At 38.0% G+C, this 27967-nt stretch overlaps 2 protein-coding genes across 2 annotated transcripts in view; both read left to right on the top strand.

Moving 5' to 3' along the window:
* LOC128527601 (NACHT, LRR and PYD domains-containing protein 3-like) overlaps nt 1-27967 on the top strand; it is a 232018-nt gene that overhangs the window by 189068 nt on the left and 14983 nt on the right. Inside the window, exons 14-16 of the mRNA XM_053500064.1 lie at nt 24915-25088; nt 25915-26088; nt 26920-27087. Coding sequence (XP_053356039.1) covers nt 24915-25088; nt 25915-26088; nt 26920-27087 — 516 coding nt within the window. The remainder of the gene's footprint in view (nt 1-24914; nt 25089-25914; nt 26089-26919; nt 27088-27967) is intronic.
* On the top strand, nt 12809-18766 carry LOC128527617 (protein NLRC3-like). Its single transcript, XM_053500081.1, has 4 exons — nt 12809-12868; nt 15306-15363; nt 15957-16152; nt 17001-18766. The coding sequence occupies exons 1-4, from the start codon at nt 12822-12824 to the stop codon at nt 18764-18766; spliced, it is 2067 nt and encodes a 688-aa protein (XP_053356056.1). The 5' UTR covers nt 12809-12821.

Genomic DNA, 27967 nt, shown 5'->3' with positions numbered 1-27967 from the left:
AGTAAAAAGAATGGCAATCAAACAGAATAAAATTAGTAGCAGCATTAACTTGTGCTAGTAATTTTTATGGTGGTCAATATTAATTGAAATAATGTTTCTCAGCATTATTTCATGTTAATATTGACTACCATAATAATTAAAATAAGTAACTAGTTTACTAGCGTGAGATACTGCTGCTACTGATTTTATTTTAGCTTACCTATTAAGTTTTATTGCCATTCCTTTTAAAATATTGTCTTTATAGATTTATATGTTGTTTGTCTTGATGTTCTTTTTTTTTCGTTTCTTTGACCCAATATATGTTCAGTGATACTTCAAATAACATGTTTAAATAGCATTGATTTCTGTATTGTGTTATATTTTTATACTAGTAACTGGTGTTAAAAATGTATCTCTACATTAATGAGCCAATGTATTATGGTGTGGGCTGCTGTGGGCCAGGAAGTCCAGGGCCACTTTTTGGTCCCAGTCCGCCCCTGTAATAACGAATGGAGAAAGAGCAGTCAAAGCCCGGGGATTCTGTGTTCCGCGGGGGCCAGTCGTGAATAGCTGACACTCAGTGACAGCCAATGAAATTGAAGCATTTTTGCCGCTTTCCACGTGGTGTGGCGTTGCTTAAATAATATCCGTATAATATCCGTATATCCTATAAAATCGTCCAGACCCTGGTTCGAATCCCGCTCTGGGTGAAAATGTAATAAATGTGAATCCTTTGTTTTACACTTTTTGCTTATGATAATCATTAAATTATAGCAACTGTGAGGTGAGTGCTAATGTGTTTCATAGCTTAAGCAAAAAAAAATTCTCAATTGCAAACATGCATTTAGTACTGAAGCATAACTTGATAATGTAATGGCTATATCGTGGCATTTTAGCGCATAAGACCAGCATATTGAGCACTGGCTGGGAATCGAACCCGGGACTCCCGCATGGCGGGCGAATCACCTACCACTGAGCCACCAGTGGTACTCTGTGTTTAAAGCGCATAAATACTGTTATAGGCTAACGTCATACATCTGTGTAAGCCTTTTGCACACGCGCGGGTACGTTACAATAATAATAATATTAATATTAATTCGGAGAACTACTACTACTACTAATAATAATAATTCTGAATGAAAATGATGAATAAATACATAACAGTTTGAGCTTGACACGTTTATGAGCTCTGTCGCTTGCTGTCAATGGGCGCCTAAGAGACATAACATTTTTCGGCTTCAGTAGACACACAATACTTTAGACTGAAACACGACTGCCCCCTACAGGTAATGAAGGGCATTTTAACAGCTTGCCGCGCGCAGCCGTGGCAAGTCGTGGGATCCCTTTTCCGAAAACGTGCGTTTTTAAAGGCCAGATCTGTAGGTCGAATTATTTAAACATTTTTTGCATATATATTACGACTGGGTAAACTAATGAGTTGACACTTGCAAGAAATGGGGATTATTTAATGGTTTTAAATTATTAACATGCTTAATGCAATGTCAGCTTTTCTTTCCTAAGGCCAGACACTGAGCCATCACTGATCCATCACAGTCAAATCTGTGTAATCTTTGACTTGACAAAAGGGTCTTTTGACTTATCTGCCACTATATGCCTTATGCTTCAGCTTAAAGGTTACACCACAGCTGGCAGTTTGGATACCCAAAGTTACTCAAAAGCATTTAGTTTTGCTTTGGGCGTAATGTACGTGAACAGATTGTTGTCTGTCCAGTCTGTAAATGTTTGACCTTTTAGCCAATTGCTAACACACATGCTCTACTTGAGTCACAAAAACTCATAATTCCTCTGTCATTTGCTCAGGGTCTTGCTTGCAAATGCGATTGGACAAGCTCCTGTAAGTTTCTGATTTAACATCGTTCTTGGTTCCTTCTCTGCCCTGCTGTAAGAGCAAAGGGGATTTGCTAGAGAATAATAATAATACTATAAATATAATAGTGTTGGTAATAAAGAATCATACCAAGAACTAATTTATTTGTCTGTACTGAAGGTGTACATCTCTCATCAAACTTGGACAGCCTCTAAATAACTTCAGCTTTAGGAGGATCTACAGAAACTCCATCCCTGTCTAGGATCTGACCCAGGAACTTTACAGAGGCTCTCATCAGGTGACATCATTCTTAGGGCTCAACTTGAGGTTTTACTGCCTTAGACGACTAAACACAACCTCTAGTCTTCAATCAGACTGATAAGGACGTGGATGTGCATCTTTTATTATTCTGAAATTTAACCATCCGAACTCTGTGCATATCCTCAAACTGCCATGTTTTTTTCTACACCAGAACTAATGGGGACACATAATCGTTACAGACTTCTTTATTATCCCTTGTTCTTATATCTGAGACAAAACCGGCCACCTTTTGGTAGTGTGGAGATAGTACTTTACGATAAGGGAGTCAGAATGAGTGCTGATCTATTAGCCGAACACTTCAGCTTGATTCAGCCATTGCAAAAGTTCAAAATTCTCCACAGCAACACATGGGAATACATCTGCCAATTTGCAATTTCTCTGAAAAGTGATTGATTTTTACTGTGCCTGGGAAGTCTAAGCCTTTCCATCAACATGTGTTGGCCATGACATCTAGAAAATGCTCATATCTAGTCTTGCTATGTGCAAGGGATTTAATCAAATTTGTGCCAATGATTATATCATCCCATTGGCAGGGTACAATGAGAACAGGTACTTGGCTGTTACTACAGCTCTCTCCTTAAATTTCCAAATTAACTTCTAGTTATACTTGTAACTTTGTAACTTTATCCCCACATACTACTAAGATGGCTTTATGTTGAAGCAATGTGGGTGTAGGCAATACATTCTCACTTAACATCTTCTTTTCTGCCTTGTCACTTATGATGGAAGCTATGGAGCCTGTATCAATTTGTCGAATGCCTCAAATGGCTGGAAATTTTGCACTATTACCTTTGTCCAAGCATGGTCGCTGTGCACATGCATTCTAATAAAACCAGTTAAGATCAATACTTTCTAGGGGTTCTTCAGTTGTGCCCATGTGTCCCCTTTCCAAACATGAGCCATCTGGTTTAAACTCAATGAGCACCTGAAAGGTGTAGGGCCAGGTCTGGACCTGTCACTTGTGCAGTCCCTCTTACTATTCCCAGACTAGTAGCAGAAAAAAAAAAATAATAATAATGTTTCTTCGACAATGTGTTTCAGTAGAGTGGTCATAAGATCTGCATACTTTATATAACTTGCCTTGGAACTGGTAAGATGGTACTGGGACATTTTGTGACAGGGCACGATCAAGAACCACTGAGCTACCACTGGCCTGATCAAGAAGCCCAGGGGTAGCTCAGTGGTTAAGGCATTGGACTACGGTTCAGAAGATCCCAGGTTCAAACCCCACAACCACCAAGTTGCCACTGTTGGGCCCTTGAGCAAGGCCCTTAACCCTCAACTGCTCAGATGTGTAATGAGATAAAAATGTAAGTCGCTCTGGATAAGAGCATCTGCCAAATGCCTAAATGTAAGGCTAATCAAAGTTCTCTAGCAATTGCCCTCATTCTGTGCAGTGCTGTCTCTGCTACATTCAACTGGAACTTTTGGAGAGCCAACATCCACTTCATCACTTTCGTTGGACTGAAAGTGAGCAGTAATGTGCTTTGTAGCAATATGACACTTGACATTTGCTCATTTTCAGCTTTGTCTGATACCAATTATGCCAATCCAGGCCCGTAGCCAGCCTAGTGCAAGGGGGGGTTCTTTTTCTTTTTTTTAAAAAGTGGACCTTTTTTCTCAGTATTTTGTATTTGAGTATTTACTCATTTTGTATTTCATTTTGAGGTTTAAATACTGCATTTTAGTGACATGTGCTGGATTAGCTTGTCTGCTGGTATCATAATGTGCATGCTTTTGATGCACCAAAAATATTTACTACAATGTTATCAAATTGCTTATCAAGATCACGTGCAACTTTTTTCACTTCAAAAGCACACCCAAACACACACACAGAGTTCAAAAGTTTAAAAACCACACTAACAACAGAATACATTTAAGGAATTTTTACTGGAATATTATTAAACTACAAATTCAACTTCTCTCATCAACATGCTCTCTCATTTCTTTGTCTTTGCCTCTTCACTTTATTGAACTTGTATAAAATATATTTAATATTCAATGAATTGTTATTTATATAGTAGGGATGCACCGAAATGAAAATTCTGGGCCGAAAACGAAACCGAAATTTTTGGATGCACTTGGCCGAAAACCGATACCGAAACCGAAAATGGCTTCATTAAAAAACATGTTTAAAATATTTTCTTTTTGTTTGTATTAAAAAAAACTACAAATTAATTAAAATTATTGCAACTTTGCTGTCTTCATCTGAAACTTTGAAGTGCTTCCAAACCGCCGACATACTCCGTGTTTGATGCGTAATGACAGCGCGAACGAGACGGGAGGATGGGAGAGGCGTGGCGACAATTTCGGCTTTTATTTTCGGCGCTTTCTTACGTTTCGGCCGAAACCGATAATGCTATTTCGGCCGAAAATTTTCGGCGGCCGAAATTTCGGTGCATCCCTATTATATAGTCTATTAATTGGGCAAAATTTAATAAAATATGTTAAATTCAACCTTTAAAATCCCAGTCATATAGCATAATTCAATCTTTATTGGCATGTCGAGCATTTACAGTAGGCTATCATTTACATTCAAAACGTAAAGAGATCGAAATGAGGAATATAAACAAGTATAAAAATATTACCAATAATTATCTAATAATAATAATATACAAATATTACGGGGTAAAGACGATCAGTTAATGTACTTACAAGACTGTGACAAGTAAAAATTATTTTTTGTGGGCTTATTTTATTTTATGTTTTATGTAACAATTATTTATGATAAACTTCATTCGAATGCTGTCTACACCGCGTATAGACACCAGACAGCATCACCCATGATTAATAGAATAATTTAATAAATTTACTAATTTAATAGAATAATTTATTAATTCAAAATAAAATGTTAATAAATCCTAATATTATGCATGGTCAAGCAGGTTTGTTTACGCATTGAACTCGTCGTCCTTTTTTTCTTATTTTGATAGATTAACATTATTTAACATAATAAATTCACAGATCCATCAGATAGGCTACTGTCTGTTAATGTTTATTTAAGATGTTACAGACTTGTCATAGCCATTCAGACTGCTCAAGAAAAGGCACAAGAGAACTATTCTGTGTGTGATGTGGGGTTGACGATTAGCTACCACTTAACTAGCGTTAGCAATTTGATCTTGAGGTAGTAACAGACTTACTCTGTTTGGCAGTCTTTTTGAACATATGTTCAATATTCTGCGATAATGACGCTGCTGCCTGCTTTCTCTTCCGTCTCTCCTGCTCTTTCTGACCCATATTATACACCGCTGGATGCCGCCGCACACATTTAAAAAACGTCAGTTGCTGCGCAGATTTGTCACGTCGCGGGTTTTTTTTTTTTTTTTTGTAAATTGTTTTGTAATAAAGTGTTATTTTATATAATGCCCAACAATTTTAATCTGTTTAAAAAATAAATAAATAATAATAATAATAATAATAATAACAAAAAATTCTGGACCTTTGGCAGTGGGGGGTGGGTCGAACCACCCGAAACCCCCCTGGCTACGGGCCTGAAATCTACTGTGCAGTCCATTTTTCTGGGGCTTTGACACAGAATACTGCAGCAATACTTCACAAACATCATGGATGCTTCTTGACATGGATTATTCTTCCAAGTCTCCTTAAAGTTTCATCCACTGCTTTATTCAACTGCACAAAGTAGTCATGATTCTTTCTCAAAGGTCGGACGCAGATGCAGGTGTAAGAACAATAATCTTTTTATTGTCTTACTTCACTCAAAAATCAAACACAAAAATAAACTCCAAATAAAGAAAACACAATTGAAAGTCTCTGGTGCTGTTTGCACTTTAAAGCCCAAAGGGTTTTGCCCCGTGACTTCTCAATCAGTCCTAGAAACATACAAACACAGCTTCATGAAAGAGCTCTCGATTCAGGGGCGGACTGGCCATCGGGAGCACCGGGACATTTCCCGGTGGCCTGACGGTCGTTCTGGCCTGCCGGCTGCCGCTGTGCAGACGATCAGCCTGGCATGTGATAGACTGGTGTATAACTACGAATTAATTGACGGATCTCTCAATCTACGAATCAGGAAATCGAAAGGGAGGGGAAGATTAGAAGATCAGGAGGGAAAATTACACTCCCACATCACATGACCCAACGTCAGCGACGCACTGCCTAATATCTGGCTATATCCAGAGACAGGGTATATCTGACTAAATCGTTCAAAAAATGGAGCGTAAACGCAAAGGAGGAGCAGAGAGTCAGCGTAAAAAAAAAAAGCCCTGGCCGCAGACGCAGCAAGCTGCTGCAAAATCCCAGCCATGTTCGCCAGTAAGGGAACAGGTCGGTCAAGATTACATTTACATTATATTTATAATAATTTGGCAGACGAACACTTTCATCCAAATCACTTAGATAATCACAATCGATAAAACTAAACCAACAAACGAGCAACAATATGTAAGTGCTGCTGTGCTGTGTCAAGTCTCGTTTCGTCTGAAAAGGTGACGAAGGAAGCAGCAGCAGTAGCACTAGTGCTGTAAATGCTCCTGCTGTTGAGCTAGAGGTGGTGGACAGTTCAGCGTGTGAGTCAGAGCAGGGACCTTCAGGTAAAGTTAAAGCAAAACTAAACATGCAGGCAGCAGGCTATACTTTTTAAACAACATGTGCTTTTTCATGATTTATAAGATCAGTAGTAGGACTGTGATTTTGGGGACATACAACTGATGGCTGCACAATTATAAGTACAGATTATTGAACACGCTTATTTCATATTGCAGAGCAACTACATGTGCAGAGTGAGAGAGAGAAGGATTCAGGGAAAGATTAAGGAGACAGTGAAAGCCTTTATATCTCTTTTGATTATTTTGCCTGTCCACAGTCTAAGGATTTAGATTTTTTTTAAAGTATCACCCAATTCAAACGCCTACTGGTGTACTAGTAGTGCTAATTACTTACTGTTTACTCTTACTGGTCTGTTCCACATAATGCCATAATTGAGTAAACATTGTTATCTGTTACTTACACTGTCATAGGTTTTGTTAAGTTTATTTGTGTTTGTGTTTCTGATGCATTTGATATACTAGAGTTGAGCACTGAAAATACATAAAATGTAAATATTTCAACATGTGAATGTGTCTCTTATTATCTCTTTTAAAAAGCCAATTTTCTATTTGTCATTGGTTTGGTAGTATAAATGGTGTATTCCTAGTGAGTTGTTAAGGGCTATTTTTTTATTTATTTATATTGCATCTGGTAGTCTACCTGTTACAATAATAGGGTTAGCCTACAAGTTTATCAGTCCAGTAGATTACATGAATAGGGTGGTGGTGACTGCAGCAGCAGAGGTGGCCTGGGAGTGGAGTCAAATTCCCGGCCTGAATTATTGTCCCAGTCCGCCACTGTCTCGATTACAACACGGAAGTTTGGCAAACACGACGGTGGAGGGACAGGTGGCTACGGGGTTGGCTGGTTTAAGTAGGGTAACATACAAGGAAAACATACAGTAGGTGAATCTATTTTAGTGATAACAGTGGAAGACATACATACGCAGACACACTAGGGGGAGACAAAGCGACGGCTCAGTAGTCCGGAGAGCTGGATTTCCTCCCTGAGGCCGAGGTGGAACAGGTGTTACAAAAGTACTTAACAGGATTTTCTCCTAGTTATTACATGCAGGGGCGTCGCACCCGTGGGGGATGTGGGTGTTTTAACACCCACACTTTTCCCGGTGAGAGGGTTCAACACCCACAGTTTTTCTACAGTTTTCCCGCAGTTTTTAACAATCGCATTCGCTCCTCCGTTTCTCCGGCCGCTCTGTGTCTCCGCTCGCTTCAGCTCTCCTCTCCCCTCCCTCTCAAACATGACACCGGCTGATGATTGGCTGTTCTGCCTTAAGTCTTGCCTCTCTTGGTGTGTTAGATTTATCGGTCAGCTCGTGCAGAGGAGGCGGGAACTTATGGTTGTTATGATTATTTACATCTCCGTTTTCCAGGTACTTGAATGTTTATGCTTTTGAAGTTTTTAAATAAGCTTGATATACTGTATGTTTGGGAAGATGTTCTGTTTATGTTTTGTTGACATGTCGAATGTTTTCTGTATTATATTTCGTTTTTTAAACTAATGGTATTTGCTAATTGGGATAGTGTTCAGTAGCTAACTTAGCTAAATTCGGTTATGTGTGTGGCATCAATGCATAAAGTAACTGTGATGAAGAAGGCAGGAAATTGATGAGGGACAAATTGACAATGTTAATTGAAAGCTTTTTATATCTTGTATGTTAATACCTTTTGTACCCTTCTGTCATTGTATTCATCATTTTTATTGTTAACAAACAACATTTATCCCCGCCACTTTTGTTGCTACGGCCCTCCCCCCTCCCGCCTCCACACAGGCAGCAGTGTGACCCTACATGAAGTGTTTCTGCAGCTTATTGACACACCGCGGTTAGCGCGCGCATGATGACCTCCCCAGACATTCCCGCCGTTAGCGCGCGACCTGTGTTGATTTACCTCAGGCTTTAGCATCGTTAGCATCTTCCACAGACCCTGAGCTCACGCGCTGGATCAGCGATAGAGGAAAAAGTCAGTCTATTCTAGTAATTTATTTCTTCACTTAAACAGGTAATATTCAGTTAAAGTATAGAGAAGAGAGAAAAATAAATCTTAGTTTTTTTTGACACAAATTGTGAAAATATTCGAGAGATTCTGGTGTTTTAATTAATTTTGTGGCAGAGAAGTTTTTTTCCCCCTCAGCTTCATAAAACAAGTAGAACATTTATAATCAGTTAGAATGACTAATATACAGAGTTAAATAACGACATAATGTGTGTAATAAGATACTTGATGTCGGTATGAAGGTATTGAGGACAGTAAAGTTATCCTGTAGCTGATAAACGTTAATGTTACTGTATTTAGGATACTTAAGATAACTGACTAAATCATTTTACTAATATATTTTTCTCCTAATCAGACTGTGCGAGGAGAGACATGGACAAGAGGCTGACTGTATGTTTAGTTCTTAAATAAATTCCAAACAGCAATTAATTGTTAAAAATAACATCATTTTTTTGAAACCTCACAAATTCAGGCTGCCAAAATCCAGGTTCAGGTAAAAATAGACCCTTTCTTTCTTTCTTTCTTTCTTTCTTTCTTTCTTTCTTTCTTTCTGTCTATGGATCTATTTTATGAGATTCTGATCATGTAGAACTGTAGTTTTTTTTTTAAAAACTGGTTATAAGTAGACCAAGAATGTCATGCTTATTAGCAAAATAAAACTAACACACATTTTTCCTTAGAATTACCATAATGGATTATATCATTGACATATGAAACGTATGTGATAAAAATCTAAGAAACCACCAAATCTGTGAGAAAAAAAATTCAGTAACTTCAAAATCTCAACCCCGTCCTATTCACCACACAAGGCTAACTTCACATCAGGTGTTTATAATCACAAAACAGACCTCTTTGTAGGCCTTAAACCAGACCAACAATTCTCGTCTTAGTTCCCAGAGCATAAAGCTTACATGTATAACAAAGACGGACTCTCACACGATGGTAAGTATAAGGATGAGCTGTGTTTATTTTCAGAAAGAGAGTTAACGGCGGTTTTAGGAGATGAAGTGTCATATAATGCAAGTCTTTATTCAAAAGTTACTTTCGCTGAGTGACGGATGTCGGTTGAGATTTCCTCCCGTTTCTTTTTGTGGAGACAATGGTTGGCGAGGAGTTTCTTACGGAAGAGACCTGGGAGTGACGGAGGCACACACCATGGAGCCGTGAAGATGAGGGAGACAGACTGGAATACTTCTGGGAAACAAAAAATACAGGTAAGTAGCACGGTAAATACACTTCTTATGTGTGATCTCGGCGATTTGGTCCACTTTAGCTAATACGAGCCTCGACAATGACTGCAGCGTGGTGTCTGCTTTTTATGGGCGTGCCTTGATTGACTTCATAAAACAGATAACACTGAGCCTTAGTTTGATTATCAATTAAATTAAGTTAATTAAATGAATCAACTTCCATAATATATTCTTTAAAAAAAGTAATATTTCAGTTTATAATTGCTTTCTTTTAAATAATTTTTCATAATAATGACTTGTTTAAATAATTGTATCTTAGTTTGAAACATGTGAGCTTTCACATCCATTAGACAGCTGAGTCTCAATGAAGACATCAGTGTCAAACCAAGTTTTTAAACAAAATGGTGTAGTTGCTTTAATACAAATTTTGTCTCATTTTTCTGTAATAATAATTATTTTCATCAGTAAAAAGCAGGGAAAACACTACAGTGTTGGCCAAAAGTATTGAGACGAGAGTAAAATTCAATGTTTTAATGATTTAAAAAAAATTATAATAAATAGCGACAAGATCAGGATAATAAGAATTATTTCCAAATACAGCAGTCAGTTTTTATTTTATATAATAAATATAATTTAGTATGTAGTCATTTATTTTTTAGAACCTGCTGGATCCGGAGTCAGAAAAACGTCTTCAGTACTCTGGCGTCACTCACTCAGTCCATCCCTGCTTGATCGCTTCCTTAATATCATGTACATTACATGTACATTAAAGGAGTAATGTGCTGTAGAAAGCAATGTATTCTGGGAAATATTTTGCACTTTTTAACAGCAGTCCTCTGTATTTATTTAATACGGTTATCTTCTGTATTTTGCAATGCATTGAGGTCTAGTCCTATTTGCTAATGTTTTAAATAACGATACATTTCAGTATTTGTTTGGAAACTGATTGGAGTGTATAAGTGCAAAGCTGATCAAATCTCATTACTGTTCTATCGAAGTAATTTGTTTTGTGTAGCAGCAGCAATTTAAAAGATAATTTTCAGTCAAGTATATAGGAACTTGCTGCAAACATCATTATGTATTTATAAAGCTTTTATTCTGAAGAGGCCACATGAGGAAGTCCTTCGTCTTCAACTCTGCGATTATTGGCATCTGAACCAACAAATTAACAGTAATTTAAACCTTTTTCTTTATTTTCTTGACAGTATTTTATATATAAAGGTTGTACTATCAGAAGCAATGCATGAAGTTTATCCTTAGCAGGCTGTCGAGTTTGTGAAAATGTGTTTAGGGCTTACTTCAATGCTGACATGTGAGTAACTCGAGCATTTATATTTCCATGGACTTTGTTAATCAAACTTTGTTAATGTTAGGAATGGGTTTTGTTAGACCATGCTGTGTGAATATCACCTTACTATCTGAGTTGTTATCGTTGCTTGACAATTCTAGAGTAAGTTTCTAAATAACTGCTTACTGCTTTTTTGCAGTGGTCCTCTGGAATAAACCTGGAGAGAAACAGTGAGCCAAGGAGTGATTACAGGTACTGTGTAATCAGTAAACATACTGTTAATATGTTTAAAAATGTTACTTGTACTGTACTGTTTTGATGAAATCCTGCCTTGTGCTAAAAACTGTGGTGTTAATATGTGGTGGTTAGTGTTGATATTGTGTTGGGACACAACAAATAAATGACTGTATAGCAATGCAAATGGTTTTCCATAGGCTCCTGTGGTGCCAAAAAATGTCAGTAATATTAGGAAACCTGTTGGATCCAGCTGGGTATAGAGTCAGAAACATGTCTGCAGTCCTCTGCACTATCCTGACATAGAGTCATCACGTGTCTGAGAGAGAGAGAGAGGAGGAGACTAGTTCAAAGTGAAAGTGAAAGTCTGAAGGTTGTTTTTTTTTGGTGAGAAAAACATGAAGTTATTTGCTAAAAAAAAAAAAAAAGTGAGTACATGAACATAAATCTGTAATGTGTGAGTGTTAGGATTATTTACTGAATGATGATAAATTCTGTCTAAACAGTGTTAATGCAGTAACTAAACCGGAGGGAATTAAATAGGTGTGTGTGTGTGTGTGTGTGTGTGTGTGTGTCCTGTGGTTTTTCTTAAAGATGTCAAAAGTATCCAGTTGTTATTTGTTAAAATAAGAATCACATTAATATTCATGCTAACAATTCATGACATATTTCCACTACATTTTTCTTCTTTTCACAAACAAAATAACCAGCAATAAACCCATAAACACAATGCCACTTCCTGATTTGATAACACACACACACACACACACACACATACACACACACAGAGTGCCATTTTTCTGAAGTGTTTTATTCTCATGCAGTTTGTACCTACAGTATATATTTTTGTATTCACTCATATTAAAGAATCTTGATCTTTATATTTAACACTATATAAAATATCTCTTTACAAAGGCTTACTGTAGTTTGTTGAAACTTCTATATCATTTGAGCTCCATCAGGCTGTTGGAGAAAGTGAACATCGGTATTTACATGATACTTTGAAGGAATTAGATGTTTATATCAGTAATTTCCTAATCTCTGATTTTTTACTCTCCAGGATTAACCTAAATTTATGCTATAAGAAGTTTGACTTTCTAAAATAATGTCAGCGGAGTGTGAGAAAATGACGTCTGAAAAGAGTCTAGAAGAGGAGCTGGGAGAGATGAAAGAGTAAGTAGTTTAGATTAGCAATTTAGGGAAAACAGAAGAAATAAAAAACACCTGGTAAGAAATTCTGTGTGACCAGAACCAGGACCAGTTACCATGATTTACATAAACATCAGATGCAGAATGTATGTTAAATTTAGAGACTTAAGAAGATAAACATGCTAAGACATTTTTCTTTACTCTTTAGTGGAACTGAGATAAGGCCAAGGTCTCCTGGATCCAGCCGTGTGTCCTTTAAGAGTGACCACTCAATGCCACAACCACTGAACTTTAAAGAGGGAACAGTCACTCATGAAAGGTCGTTTTTTCATTAATTGAAAAATTTGATGTAAATTTGTTCATTGTTTGTCGAATGTAAAATAAAATGGATTCTTGAAAGTTCAATTTTATATTAAATTTAAAATATCATTATCATCATCATAATTAGCAGCAGTGATTTAGTTTGTTTGTTATAATACTGTGTAGTGAATCAGTTTACTTAATCCTTCAGCTGTCAATCATCTTTAAGAATGTCCAGGTTAGACTTCCTCATACTTGGGTTGAGTTCAGTCAGGGCTCTGTGCAGAACACCTGAGTTCTTCCACTCCAACACACTCTTAACACAACATGTCTTCATGGAGATGACTTTATGTACAGGGACATCGTCAGTGGGCCTGGGAATCACCAGACATCGCCCGCTACAATGTTATCACAATAATTAGGTGTCGATTCAATTAATATTGCAATTCTGTAATTATTACAATTTTATATGTATCCTAATTCAATGTTAATGTTTTTTGTTTTGTTTTGTTTTCATCACAATTTTAAGACCTTGAACTTCCCTCTTGGCTCTCGACGAAGGCGGTCGCATCTGCTCTCCCTCTCCTTATCTCTCCCCGCTTGCTTCTTTGTCTGTCTTGTGAATACTATTCAGAGACTCTCTTCGTCTTGCTCTTGAAAATATAAAGGAATATGGATTTGATCAAGTGGTCTCTGAATGCAATTGACACGATCTTCTCGACGAGAAATGTGGGTTCTGGGGAACCTACTTGTCCTGCTGGGACGTTTGCTGCTGGATACACGATGGACGGTTGGGAGAAGTGGCGCATTGTGTGCCTGGCCGCACTGTCTCTGGAGGATGTTGAAGATATCTACCTATTCGGAACTCTGATAACAGGGATTCTGCTGATTGGATTAGGTGGGATACTTGGATATCGTAAAATTTTAAAAGCAGTCAGTCTCAACCCCAAGAGACTGGCTGGCTGGGAAATAGTGGTGACGAGAGCTGTCAGTAATCAGACTGTGGTACTGGACCGCAAATTGGATAACATCTTGGTGAGACTAGCAGCTATGCAACGTGATTTGGACAGACCTGGAGACCAGTGATGGACATTAAATATCTGTGAAATTGGCAGATATTGATCGAAACCTGGAAAATATGTTTTTCTTTTTCGGCTGCCCCCTTTCTTTCCAGCTACTGCATTTCAAGGCCGTGGCTGGAGACATAACAAACTCCCCGAAGACCAAGATAACGAGACGCTCTGGAATCCTACTCCTCCCCCCTTCAAGGACACCTGGCGCAGACTATTATGGGATGTTACAGGCTTACAACTGACACGCACGCACTCACGCACTCACAGAACAGCTACAGATAGACACTCTACCTTCCCCATATCCAACGCCTTCGTGTGCTTATTCCCTTCAGTGTGGGTAGGCGGAATCGGGACCAGCGCTCTCTAGCTGCAGGGACTGGAGCTGTTTGCCTACATTGGACATTTCCTATCCCCTGTACCCTCATCGTTGCAATGTTTATGTCTTGTGTTTACATGTTTTTATGTGCTTGTTGCTGAGGTATTTTTTGTACCCCTGATCGCACACTGCCCTTTTCGAAGGACAGTCTGGGAGGGGATTTTTTACCCTCGTTATCCTAATGTATCTTATTCCTTATTTTCTATGATGGCGCCGGTTAGGTGGCTGCCGTCACGACTCTGTGGTCGCACAAATCATTTCACTGCATATTGTACTCTGTATGATTGTGTATGTGACAAATAAAATTTGAGATTTGAATTTGAATTTGAAATTTGAACTTGACTTAGAATCAAAATATGACAACGTTGTCATAACTGAAAAGTTTTTTGACCTTTATTCAACAGCTTCACAACTGAATTGAACATGAATAATTAAATATACTGTAGCCTGTTCCTTATATTAGTTTTCTAACTTAAAACCAAGGGCTGTCTGCCATAATTATTATTTCTAAACAAACATCAGTCTCCACTGCCTTACACATTATTTATCCTGGAGAGCTCAATGTTTTATGTTTTTGGATCATTCTGTATCTACTGCAAAGACTGTTGTGTGTGAAAATCCCAAGAGATCATAAGTTTCTAAAATATTTTTATAGGTCATTCTGGTACCAACAACCATGTCACAGTTATAGTTACAGATATCACAAATTTCCTTCGTTCTGATGTTCAGTGTGAGCTTTACCCGAAGCTTCTGTCCTGTATTTACATGATTTTATGAACTGTACTGCTGCAACATGATCGGCCGATTAGATAACTGCAAAGATGTGTCGATGTTCAGATGTTCCTATTAAAATGGACAACTGATCTAAAGCACTAATGTGCAGCATCATAAAGAAACAGCACAGAAATCTGACAGACCTGGAACATTAAGAAATACAACTGAGTGAATTTGTGTCGTGAGTGTGTGGTGCTATAAATGTAACGTTTACAGTGTTTGTTTATCCACAGAATCACAAGACAGAGCTCGAAAATCATCTGCAGAAATTCACTGGAGTCCATATTCAAGGTGTGTGTGTGTGTGTGTGTGTGTGTCTGTGTGTGTGTGTGTGTAAGAGTATAAACAGTCAAATATTACATGGCATGGTTACTTTTAAAATTAAAAAGTAGATTAACATCATGTGCAGTTGTCCAAAATATAAAATATATAACTAAAGAATTATCTGCTGTAATTCATAGTTTCTACCTCAAAGTGTAAACTCCTCTGTCATAAAGTCTTTCCCATGTGGGAATAAAATAGTCACAGCTTTAACTTTGACGGTTACAAAGCATTAATGCTGAGGCTCCTTCCATACATGCTAAATAAACCTGTACTTAAAGAAACTTCACAATATCAATCATCAGCCTGAACACTGTTTAGTGTTTATGTAGTAAATCCACCATACAGGTCTCTGTGAATGAGCCGTTACTATAGAAACAATGACATATTAGAAAGACAGCATTAATATAAAGCTGTGATTTGTAGCTGCACTACTGTCAGAGCTGCTGTTCATCAACACCCTCTGACCAATCAGAATCTAGAATTCAGCAGCACAGTAAAATCACGTTATCACAATATGTAATATTCTTTTTTCAATTTTATTTTATTATGTTTTTCATCAGGAGCTGGAGCACAAATTTATCACATTATTAAAATACAAGTTGAATAGATTCAAGAACCTACTTAGTGCTGATTACCCAGCATGCTCTGAGGAGGAGGAGGAGGAGGAGGACTGTGTTAGAGAGGGTGTGCTGAAGATCACACTACACCTTCTAAAGAACATGAAGCAGGAAGACCTCGCTCACAAACTGCAGATCAGTAAGAGTTTTTGATTATTAAAATATTCTATAAATTCTATAAAGGAGACAGACTGGTCTTCTGGTCTATATAATCATACTGATACATTTTTATTCAAATTAATAATATTTTTTGTAAACAAATGAATTAGTAGTAGAGATAATCCTAGAGAGACTGAGGAGGAGCTTCTTCATGTAGGCTGTACAGGCTCTCAACCAGAACTCCACATAGGACTCAACTGATTGGACTTGCTATGTTTCCTTCACACACGTGTTGGAGCTCAACAAAAACCAACCAGACTGAACATTTGAACATTTACACAGAACTGCAGCACACAGAACATATATGTTGCACATTTCTCGTTCTGTTTACATATAAATGAGGACCACTATTGAACTTTAAAGATGGACAATACCACTGCTGCTCATCATTTCATTTCACACTCCATGACCACACACACTGCTGCTGTTTCACACTGCACACATTACACATTCCATCTACTCTATACAGTTTATTTATACACTTCATACTTTTTACATTTTTACATATTTCTACTTTATACTTTATTTTATTGTAACAAAATTACTACATATTGTAGGTTTTATATTTTACATTCTTTTCTATTGGCATTTGCCTCTCTTATTTTCTTTTTAGGTCACAAACAGTCGTGTAAACATTTCACTCCATATCATACTGTGTATGGTCGTGTATGTGATGAATAAGAATTTGAATTTTAAATTTGATTCTTAAAATGTCTGTTTTTATGTTTTCATTAGAAATTAATCCTATTTTTGATCAGTATTGATTTTATGTATTTATGTATTATATGTACATGAAAATAATGACATCACATTTCTCCTGTTTGTTAGAGCTGGCCTCTGTGTATCAGCGGAAGCTCAAATCCAAACTTCTAGATAAATGTAAAAGAATTAATGAAGGAGTCTCACAGCATGGGACATCAACAGTTCTGAATCAGATCTACACAGAGCTCTACATCACAGAGGGAGGGAGTGGAGACGTCAATAATGAACATGAGGTGAGACAGCTTGAGACGATGTCCAGGAGACCAGCAGTAGAGGAGACACCCATCAAATGTAATGAGCTCTTTAAAGACAAGTCCATCAGAAGTGTGCTGACTAAAGGAGTAGCTGGAATTGGAAAAACCGTCTCTGTGCAGAAGTTCATTCTGGACTGGGCTGAAGGGACAGTGAATCAGGACGTCCTCTTCCTGTTTCCTCTTCCCTTTAGAGAACTGAACTTGGTGAAGCAGGAAAACTTTAGTCTGATTACACTTCTTCATCAGTTTTTCCCTGAACTTAAGGACTTGGAAGTAATAGACAGTGATGTCTACAAAGTTCTGTTCATCTTTGATGGTCTGGATGAGTGTCGACTTCCCTTAAATTTCCAGAAGAATGAAATGTTGTGTGATGTGACAGAGTCAGTCTCAGTGGATGTGCTGCTCACAAACCTCATCAAGGGGAACCTGCTTCCCTCTGCTCTTCTCTGGATCACCACTCGACCAGCAGCAGCCAATCAGATCCCTCCTGAGTGTGTAGCCCAGGTAACAGAGGTACGAGGGTTCAGTGATGCTCAGAAAGAGGAGTACTTCAGGAAGAAGATCAGTAATCAGAGCCTGGCCAATAAAATCATCAGACACATGAAGTCTTCCAGAAGCCTCTACATCATGTGCCACATCCCAGTCTTCTGCTGGATCTCAGCCACTGTTCTAGAGAGAATGTTGGGTGAAGCAGAGAGTGGAGAGATCCCCAAGACCCTGACTCAAATGTTCACACACTTCCTGGTCTTTCAGATCAAACACAAGGACCAGAAGTACCAGCAGAAATGTGATCTTGATCTTCCCCAGACCAGAGAGAGTATCCTGGCTTTGGGAAAACTGGCGTTTCAACAGCAGGAGAAAGGAAACCTGATGTTCTATGAGGAAGACCTGAGAGAGTGTGGCATTGATGTTAAAGAAGTGGCAGTGTACTCAGGAGTGTGTACTCAGATCTTCAGAACCGAGTCTGGACTCCACCTGGGGAAGATGTTCAGCTTTGTGCATCTGAGTGTTCAGGAGTTTTTGGCTGCTTTATACACATTTCTCTGCTTCCTCGACAAAAAGACAACAATAAAACAAACCACTGATCTGTCTGGTCTTTTCAATAAGTCAGAAATGTCTGAGTTCCTCAAGAGTGCAGTGGACCAGGCCTTACAGAGTGAGAACGGACACTTGGACCTTTTCCTACGCTTCATTCTGGGTCTCTCAGTGGAGTCTAATCAGAAGCTCATTCTAGGTCTGCTGTCACACACAGGAAGCAGCTCTGACTGCCAAAAGGACACAGTCGAGTACATCAAGCTCAAGTTTAAACAAAATCCATCTCCAGAGAGATTAATTAATCTGTTCTACTGTCTGAACGAGTTAAATGATGATTCACTAGTGAAAGAGATCCAAAGCTACATGAGCTCAGGACGTCTCTCTGAAGCTAAACTCTCACCTGCTCAGTGGTCTGCTCTGGTCTTTGTGTTACTGACATCAGAGGAGGATCTGGAAGTGTTTGAGCTTCAGAAGTTCATAAAGTCAGATGAATGCTTTAAGAGACTGCTGCCAGTCGTACAGGAAGCCACAACAGCTCTGTAAGTAAAACCTGTTTCTCTCTTCAACAGAGAGGAACTGTTCTGATTGGATTTTACAGCAAAATGTTGATCTACTCTTATTCTTATATAAGAATAGTATTCTTATTCTAAATATGACTGGATTGGTGCTGATACTGGTGTTGGACATCAGTCTGATACTGAACTCATTTATGTGAAAAAAATATTCAATACCAACATCTGATATCAGGTGATAATATGTGATGTAGTGTGTGTTATAGGGCTAATGTACAGATAGACGAGAAACAGCAGTGATCTGCATATACTTAAACAATTAATGTTTAAAACTGTTTTTTCAAGCTCCTCTGACATTTTCTCCTTTCAGACTCAGTGAGTGTAACCTGACAGAGAGAAGCTGCTCGGCTTTACACACAGTTCTCAGCTCAGAATCCTCCAAGCTGACTGAGGTGGATCTGAGCAGGAATCCTCTGGAGGACTCAGGAGTGAAGCTGCTTTGTGCTGGACTGAAGAGTCCAAACTGTAAACTGGAGACACTGAGGTTGGTTTGTCTCTCCTATTACATAGACTTTACATAAAGGGTATACAATCAAGAAACACACATTACAAAGGAAGATGTATCTGCACAGTATTTTATTAATTCTTGTGTTCTTGTCACCATCACTATAATATGGTGATATACCTCCACTAAATCATCTCACAATGTGTTTTAATTATTTTACACAGTACAGTGACATCAGTGGTGAGTCTGCTCACAGACAAATGGATAAGTTTATATAATGATTTTGTTTTCTCTGTAGACTTTCAGACTGCAGTATAACAGGGGAAGGATACACTGCTCTGGCTGAAGCTCTGAAATCATCTCACCTGATAGAGCTGGATCTCAGAGGGAACGACCCTGGAGACTCAGGAGTGAAGCTGCTCACTGATTTACTACAGGATCCAGACTGTACACTGAACACACTGAGGTGAGGAAAATATACAAAACACAAGTTATTATAAAATCATATTCTTAAACATATGTAGGGATGTTACAGAATGAAAGTGTTTATTATTAAATATTAAATATGTAGGGTTTCAGCTCTGGGTCAGAGGTGAATCAAATCCTTAAGTATTCGGGTCAATTTTACTAAACTGATTTAAGATTTATAGCATACGCTTCATAAATGTTTAGCATGATTTAGTGTACCTTACCAATTCTGCTTATCCGGGGGCCAACGATGATAATACAAAATCTGGTATTTACCAATTATGAGCAAGATAACGTAAGACCTGGGTAAGTGTTTACACTTTCAAATACATGACTAAGACAACAGTTCTTTATAAAGAAACAAGAATTTATTTGACTAATCTACGATACATGAAACTACGCTACTTTAACACACACACACACGCACAGACACAGACACACACACACACACACACGAACATACAAACAGTTTGGAGTGTGAAAGTTAATGTTGTTCTTCTAGTACAGTTTACTAGACCTGAGAAAGTCACAAGAGCAGAGCCTTGGGTTTAATCTTACAGTTTAGTTATGAATTGAGCACCACTTTTCAGCAAATAATGAAGTTCTTTTTTTTGTTTACTTGCGTTACGTGATAGTTGTTCTCGTTGGTTCACCTTTAGCGAAGGGAATCACAGCGTTGCTTATTGATGGGTGTGCTGAGGTTGAAATGACGTCTTTGGGGAGAACCCTTCAGAGAGGCGTTGGTTGCCTGGTTACTCATGGCGGTGCTCTGGAACTTCTTCTGAGGGTTTCTTCTGAGGACTTTTGGCACAAAGTCATGTTGAGAGACTTGAAGTTTTTGAAATGTTCTTGAAGAGTGGATTAAAGAGAAGTCAAGCCTGCTTGCTTCCTTTAGACGCCGTGACGTGTAGCCGCAGAGCGCCCGCAAGGGCGGCGGAAGCATGAGCTGCGAGTGGTCGAGCTTGCTGGTTACCTGGTCTGTCACGTAGAAGGCCACCTCAGTGGAGTTTTAGTAATTTAGACAAAGTGTATTAACATGAATCCTGGTCATATGATGAACTTTTCATACACATCAATGCTCTTTGAATACAACAAGCTTTTATTCGATATCAAACATCCTATACCTTGCATACTTATTCATACCTATATCTATAGAAAGTGGTTATACATGTTGATTACACTTCCTAAGTTTAGGATAAACATGTTGAACACAAAATAAAAACATCAAACATCCTATGTGAGCACATACATGTAATTTTTTATTTGCCCTACTGACATACTTTAACTGATTGTCATTATAAATGTCCCTGAAGCAGGTTCTTTGTTCTTGAGCCACGAGATGAAGCAGAAAACACATTCTGGTGGTCAGCAACTGCCAGGGGGGTTGTGAAACTGTCTTCTTCCTCATGTGCAAGGAGGTTGCTTGCAGATGTACACCATCTGAGTTGGAGATGTGTAAACTGCTTCTTTCTTGTTTGCTAATGTTGTGTCTTCCGGGTTGGTGAAGGACGTCTGGGTTTCCTCCTTTAACCGGGGAAAGCTTTCAGCTACTTTGTATTACTGAGAGACATAACGTTGTCATCATGGCGCCGTTTTGCTAAAATTTACAGCTCCCATTTCGGTGGCCTGCTAGTCCCTACAATACCTTAATGATGTGTGTATTTTATTTGATTCACATGAGTTTGGAAAAAAAAAAAAAACTGTTAGTGACTCATTACTGCTCAACATTTTATACTATTTAACAGTTTAAAGCTTACACTTGTGTGCTGTGATTTTAACACAGTTGTGTATTGTGCTTGCAGTGATGTAATCAGGAATTAATGAGAAATAAGGAACTGTATAAAATAAAATCACTAATATTGTCCTGATCTTCACATTTAAACTGGTAAAACAATCTTTACACTCAAAAGTATATTTATGACAGATCCACTAAAAAAGATTATACAGTGGAACCTCAGATTGCGAGTAACCTGGTTTGCAGTCGTTCTGCAAGAAAAGCAAAAAATGGTAATAATTTTTTTCTTGATAAATGAGATTTGTCTTTATTTATGAGTGCCAGGTATCATTGAGTATCATGTGGCACACATGCGCTTCTTGTTTAGATGCTGAGAGTCACGTGATCACAACTAAGCCAATGGTTCTTCTCTAAAGCATCTTTTAATTTGTTTGTGTGTGTGTATACTCGTGGGGTGGGTGTGAGTGTGTGTGTGCGCACGTGCGGAGGTGTGTGTGTGTGTTTCTGTGTGTGTGTGTGTGTGTGTTTGTGTGTGTGTGGGGGGCTCCTTTCCACCCTTTCTTCTCTCCTCTTTTTGGTCTCAATCACTGCAGCTAGGATTCTTTTTGTAGGAAAGTGGGTTTATTGTTCACCTAACCCCTAGATGGCAGTGATGAGTAATAGTAAGGATTTTCATGTCTAAAAAGAGCGGCGACAAGCCACTGAATGCAGGAAGCAGAGAGCATGTGTGTCATTAGTTTTTGTTGTAACTATTTAAGACCTTTCTGTTGTTGTCAATAAAGGCATAAGTTAAAGAACTGTCGGCTCTGTGGTACTACACTTTTCAAAAGTGCAGGTTAATTTGTTTTATTTTTACTTTATATTTTGTATTAATTATTTTTAGATTAATATTTTTGGGTCGCGGAACGAATCGTCTGAGTTTTCATTATTTCTTATGGGGGGAAGTCACTTTGATATACGAGTGTTTTGATACACAAGCACGCTTCTGGAACAAATTATAATTATTAGATTCTGCTGTGATAACATATTTAATAATTTGTACGTTTCTTTCATCAGCTACTTGACCGGTTGGGTGTAGATATCAGGCTAATAGATCTAAAGTCTAATTCTGTACTGTTTGCGTTTTTTTTTTTTTTGCAGTCTGTTGAAAGGTGCTGAGGCAGAGAACGCCTGTGCTTCTTTAACTGAGCTTCTGGGTACAAACCCTTTACTGCAGAGAGAACTGGATCTGAGTGGGAAAATATCTGGAGACTTAGGATTGAAGCAGCTCTCTGTTCTACTGAAGGATCCACACTGCAGACCTGAGAAACTCAGGTGTGTGTTCTGATTTCTGCACCTAATCTTGTTCTCCTTAGAACCAGTAGTTGGTGTTTCCACCTCACAGCTCCAGGGTGCTTGTGTTTTTTTTTTATCCTGGTAAATTATCTCTTGAAGTATGTGAATGTTTGTGAAGGACTGAAGTGCAGTGTGTGTTCCTTCCTCATGTCCAACAATCACACCATAGATGCCGCATTTACCACTGACCAGGATACAGTAAACCTCATGATTAAGAGGAGTATATATATATAGTATACAATAGTGATGCGCGGATCGTCTGGTAACCCGCGGACCCTGCGGGTAACTTGCGGGTTGGGGCGGGTAAAGAAATTGTCACTTTATTTGCGGGGCATGTTGGGGCGGGTCATTAAAAACAAAATTAAATAAAAAATCCATGTATGTTGTGTGCAATTCCCTATAGACTATATTAAATATTTGGGAATATCTATTTTTATATTTTATTAAGTTCTTTGATAAGGTTACGTCACGTGACAAGTCACGAAAGTGCCAAGCAGCTCCGCTGCCAGTCACAACAAAAACAAAGAAATAAAAGTGAAGATGGAAGACGAAGTGCGGGAGAAATTGAGATTGGGAATTTACATCATTAAAAGAAAAAAAAAGTCAGGCTGCTAAATCTAATGTTTTAACATTTTTTTTGCACAGTCAATGCAAAAACGTTAAATAAATGTTTCCGTGTGATAAATGAAAAAAAAAATGTCAGTGGTTATTTAGCGTAGGCTGTAAACTGTAGGCCTGCCCTATACAAATCTAAAATAAAAAATAGTTTAGCCTAGATTACAAACGCTGCTTTGTAAATGTTTAAAATGTGTATCACTATCCACATCCATTATTTACAGCCACACCTGTGAATTAAAATCGTCATCAGTGATGTTTTAAATTGATGTTTATTCCAAATCTGCTGATCACAGGGTCAAGTGTTCCAACCGCCCCCTTATCTTACCCCAGATACCTTACCTCAGGGTGATGACATGGGACTGATGAGAATCACACAGTACATATAGAGATTCATATGTACATCATATCATATCAAAAGACGTAGATCAACTTTTTATTGGCTACAAATTACATCATCCACCATCACCTCATACCTGATAACTCCTTCAGTGATGTATACGGGAGTTTCCAAAACATGTTTTTGTTTTGGGCAAGAACTAAATTAGACAATTTGGCTATATTCAGATGATGATGATGATTATTATTATTATTATTATTATTATTATTATCATCAGGTGATCCATGTGTGTATTAGTAAATTGTATTCACACTGTTGATTAGTAACACTGTTCACTACTTCAGTTTGACTGTTCTACACTGTTCAGCTGATCAGTACATATCTAAAGCCCCCACTGCCCCCAGTGCACTACACAACTGCATGTTTTTCTATAATGTCCTAATTAATTCCAGTTTAAATAAGGAATCGTTTAAATTGTAGTTTTAAAACATTAACACTGCATTTCTGTAAACATATTTACTGTTAGCATTTATTCAGTTCAATTCAATTTATTTTTATGTATATAACACTTGTAACAGAGGTCATTGTCACAAAGCAGCTTTACTAAATCTGAGTAAAATGGGGGAAATCAGTATAAAAAGTGTAAGAGAATATGTATAAATCAGACATATACATATATATATATAAATGTATCTGTTCTCTCTCTCTCTCTCTCTCTCTCTCTCTCTACAGGTTGTTGAAAAGTCCTGATGCACAGAGAGCTTGTGATCATCTGACTGGTGTTCTGGGTATAAACCCCATACTGCAGACGGATCTGAATCTGAGCGGGAAAATAGACGGAGACTCAGGAGTAGAGCAACTCTGTGTTTTACTGAAGGATCTACTAAAGGATCCACACTGCAAACCTGAAACACTTCAGTAAGAACTATTATTCTGTAATAATCTGGAAACTTCCATTACTAATGTAAATGTTGAATGTTTTGTTTTCAGGTTTGATTGGTTGAGTTTCTGTGCTTTTAGTACTAGTGAGTAGTTTAAAAAGAACAAGCTGTAAGTAGAGAACTGATTTCAGATTAAATCACCAAAGCACTTCAATACACACAGAACACAGACAATGGAGTATTAATGGGAGATTTTCTAGCCATAAACCCAGAGTTAAGTGTGATGAATTGTTCTTTCAGACTCAGTGAGTGTAATCTGACAGAGAGAGGATGTTCAGCTCTGCTCACAGCTCTCAGATCAGAATCCTCCACCCTGAGGGAGCTGAATTTGAGTAAGAACAGGATTCAGGATTCAGGAGTGAAGCTGCTCTCTGCAGAACTGAAGAATAAACACTGGAAACTGCAGACTGTGAGGTAACGTCTAATTACTACACACACATCTAATACACTGACAGTACTGAACTCTCGCCCCTTTCACACAGACAGTGTGGGAATATTGTACCGTCATCACACCTTGGTGTTCTGTATAAAAGTAATGGAGGTGAAATCGGGGGTTGTTGTTGTTGTCATGGCTTTAATCCGGGAGCAGAGATAGTGATGAGGCTGAGAGTAAATGTGGGTGAAAGTGAGACACACCATCGTGGAACATTTGAGATGTGTGATGTGTGTAACACACCACTGGGAGGTTTAAACTGCAGTAAACACTTAGGCTAACTCACAGATATGTTATGAATGTGTGTTAAAGCCAGAGTCCAGCAAAAACACCAAACTGAAGGATCGGCTGAGACTGAGACTGATCAGTAGTGACAGATATTTATTACAATCTGTTTTTAAATATTTAAGTGTTTTAAAGTACAACTTACTGCCCTGAGTTTATTATAGCATTAATAGATACAGATAAGATTTTGATTTTCTTTTGACAAATTCCAACTTATGTATCTATGATTGGTTTAGTTTTCTTAGCTGTGACAAAGAGCACAAAGGTGGGACTTAAACCCAGCATGTGTTCATTACAGTTAAACATTTTTGAGTGATGTAAATGCTAGCAGAAGCACCTCACCTCATTTTTCCTCTTTGTGCTCTCGTGTGGATGTTTATCACACAGTGATGATAAAGAGTCTACTGCACTGTGTGTACAGCCTGGACAGAGTAATTAGTTATAAATGTTTAATGTTTATGATGGTTGGTTATCTGTTCTGTATTTAAAGATCTGTGTCTCAGCTGTGTTCTCTGTCTGCAGGCTGAGTAAGAGCGGTATTACAGAGAGAGGCTGTACTGATCTGATATCAGCTCTTACTTCAAACCCTTCACACCTGACAGAGCTGGACCTGAGTGAGAACACCCTGGGAAATGCAGGAGTGAAACAGATCTCTACTCTACTGAAGAGTTCATCCTGTAAACTCCAGAAACTTGTGTAAGTCATTTAATAGCATAAGTTAATGGATCAGTGATATTTTTACTTTACTGTCAGTATATTTGTATCCTGTAGGAACTGATTATAGAGTCACTCATTCAGCAGTGCATTTAGAGTAACAATGAATCTTAGTCAGGAGTGAACAACTTAACAAGAGAATGTGAGTTACGTTAGAGTCGATTTGTGAGTTTAAACCCATTAAAAAGCAGCTGAGGCTGAATGTTGACAGGGCATAGAACAGAACCTCTCGCATAGCAAAATTACAGTACTGTGCAAAAGTCCTGACAGATCTGGTGACTGTAAAGTGTGTGCAGAAATCCCAGCAGATCAGCAGTTTTGGAAAAACTCAGACACGTGAATTATTAATTTTGTTGTCTTTACAGACTTTACAGTCAAATAAATTTTCGTTCACACAGAACATTGGAGAAGACGTGTCTGTACAAAGATTTTGCTTTTGTTAAGTATTCCTTTAGTTCATTGATGTAAATCTTCATAACACACTGTATTTCTGCAGCGCTACAGCTCTGTGTTTTGGCTCAGTTTGCACCTCACATCTACCAAAAAGCCCTAAACCACAAAACACACAGCATGTTAGTCACAGCATTCTCACTTTGTTTGGAAGTGGACTGAGATCACGCCGCTTAAATGTTCTTGAACTTGAGTGTGATTGCTGTGTTCTCATCTGTCTAAAGAACCACAACCAGGGGGAAATATAGTAGGGTTAGATTTAATCTTAATAAATGTTCCATATGTGAAGCACCAAAATGAATCAAAATATAATAAAAGACTTTTATCCCCTTTACCCCTTATATTGACTTACTTTTGTTCCAGACTTTCAGACTGCAGTATAACAGAGGAAGGATACACTGCTCTGGCTGAAGCTCTGAAATCATCTCACCTGATAGAGCTGGATCTCAGAGGGAACGACCCTGGAGACTCAGGAGTGAAGCTGCTCACTGATTTACTACAGGATCCAGACTGTACACTGAACACACTGAGGTGAGGAAAACAATAAACAAACAAATAAATCAACAATCTAGATGCTCACTGGAAATGATTTAATTCTGCTGAATAATTTAATTACAATTATTCAGTGTCACTATATCACATCGTAATGTTAAAGGGTTTTCTGATTATCCAGGAAAAAGTTCTGAATAGAGTTTTGTGGTGAATAAACCTAAACACTAACACTACAGACTGTTATTAACTAGTTATTAAATGAATAATAATTTATTAAGAAATCATGGTTAGTGTGCACTAATTCTGTAGCTGGAGGGGTGTAAAGTATTTGAGTAAATGGACTTCTGTACTCACTGTACTTAAGGTTTTTTTTTTTGGCTACTTTGTACTTGTACTGAGCATCAAAAATATAAGCAACTTTTACCCTCTACTCGACTACATTTTTGATTGGATTTATGTACTCTTTACTCCAGTACATTTGAACGGACACTTACCGTTACTCATCACATTGTGATTGTGCGCGACAAGTCGGCATCTTTATCTGCCATGGCTAATTGCTTATCGCCATCTGCAGGATGCTGAAGGTACTGGATGCTATTTATCTATATGTGCTAAATGAGGCTATTCCACGTGAACGTGAATTAGCAGCTTGCCAAATGCCAGGTGTTTCACATTAATTAAGTTTGACTGAGACGCACTTTTGTTCTGCCATTTTGAAATATTGAAGTGTTCAATTTTATTTCTATATTAGCACATGTCACTTTTCATAAGTCACTTTATACAACACATGTTTATATATCTGCCATTGCACATGACACTTTGCCACTTTGCCTCTTTGCCACTTTAAAACGTTTTAAAATTTTTATATATATATTCCCCCCTATATTCCTATATTTCTATATTTTGTGATATTTTTTAC

The sequence above is a fragment of the Clarias gariepinus genome, chromosome 7, assembly GCF_024256425.1.
Source record: "Clarias gariepinus isolate MV-2021 ecotype Netherlands chromosome 7, CGAR_prim_01v2, whole genome shotgun sequence".
NCBI classification, from domain to species: domain Eukaryota; kingdom Metazoa; phylum Chordata; class Actinopteri; order Siluriformes; family Clariidae; genus Clarias; species Clarias gariepinus.
This window is presented reverse-complemented; position numbering and strand designations above follow the sequence as displayed.

Bases quoted from the DNA above. Each gene is read 5' to 3' on its own strand.
- LOC128527617 (XM_053500081.1), top strand. From the start codon at position 12,822: ATGCCACAACCACTGAACTTTAAAGAGGGAACAGTCACTCATGAAAG. The intron at 12,869-15,305 runs GTCGTTTTTTCA...GTTTATCCACAG, and splicing joins GGAACAGTCACTCATGAAAG to AATCACAAGACAGAGCTCGA. The intron at 15,364-15,956 runs GTGTGTGTGTGT...GTTTTTCATCAG, and splicing joins CACTGGAGTCCATATTCAAG to GAGCTGGAGCACAAATTTAT.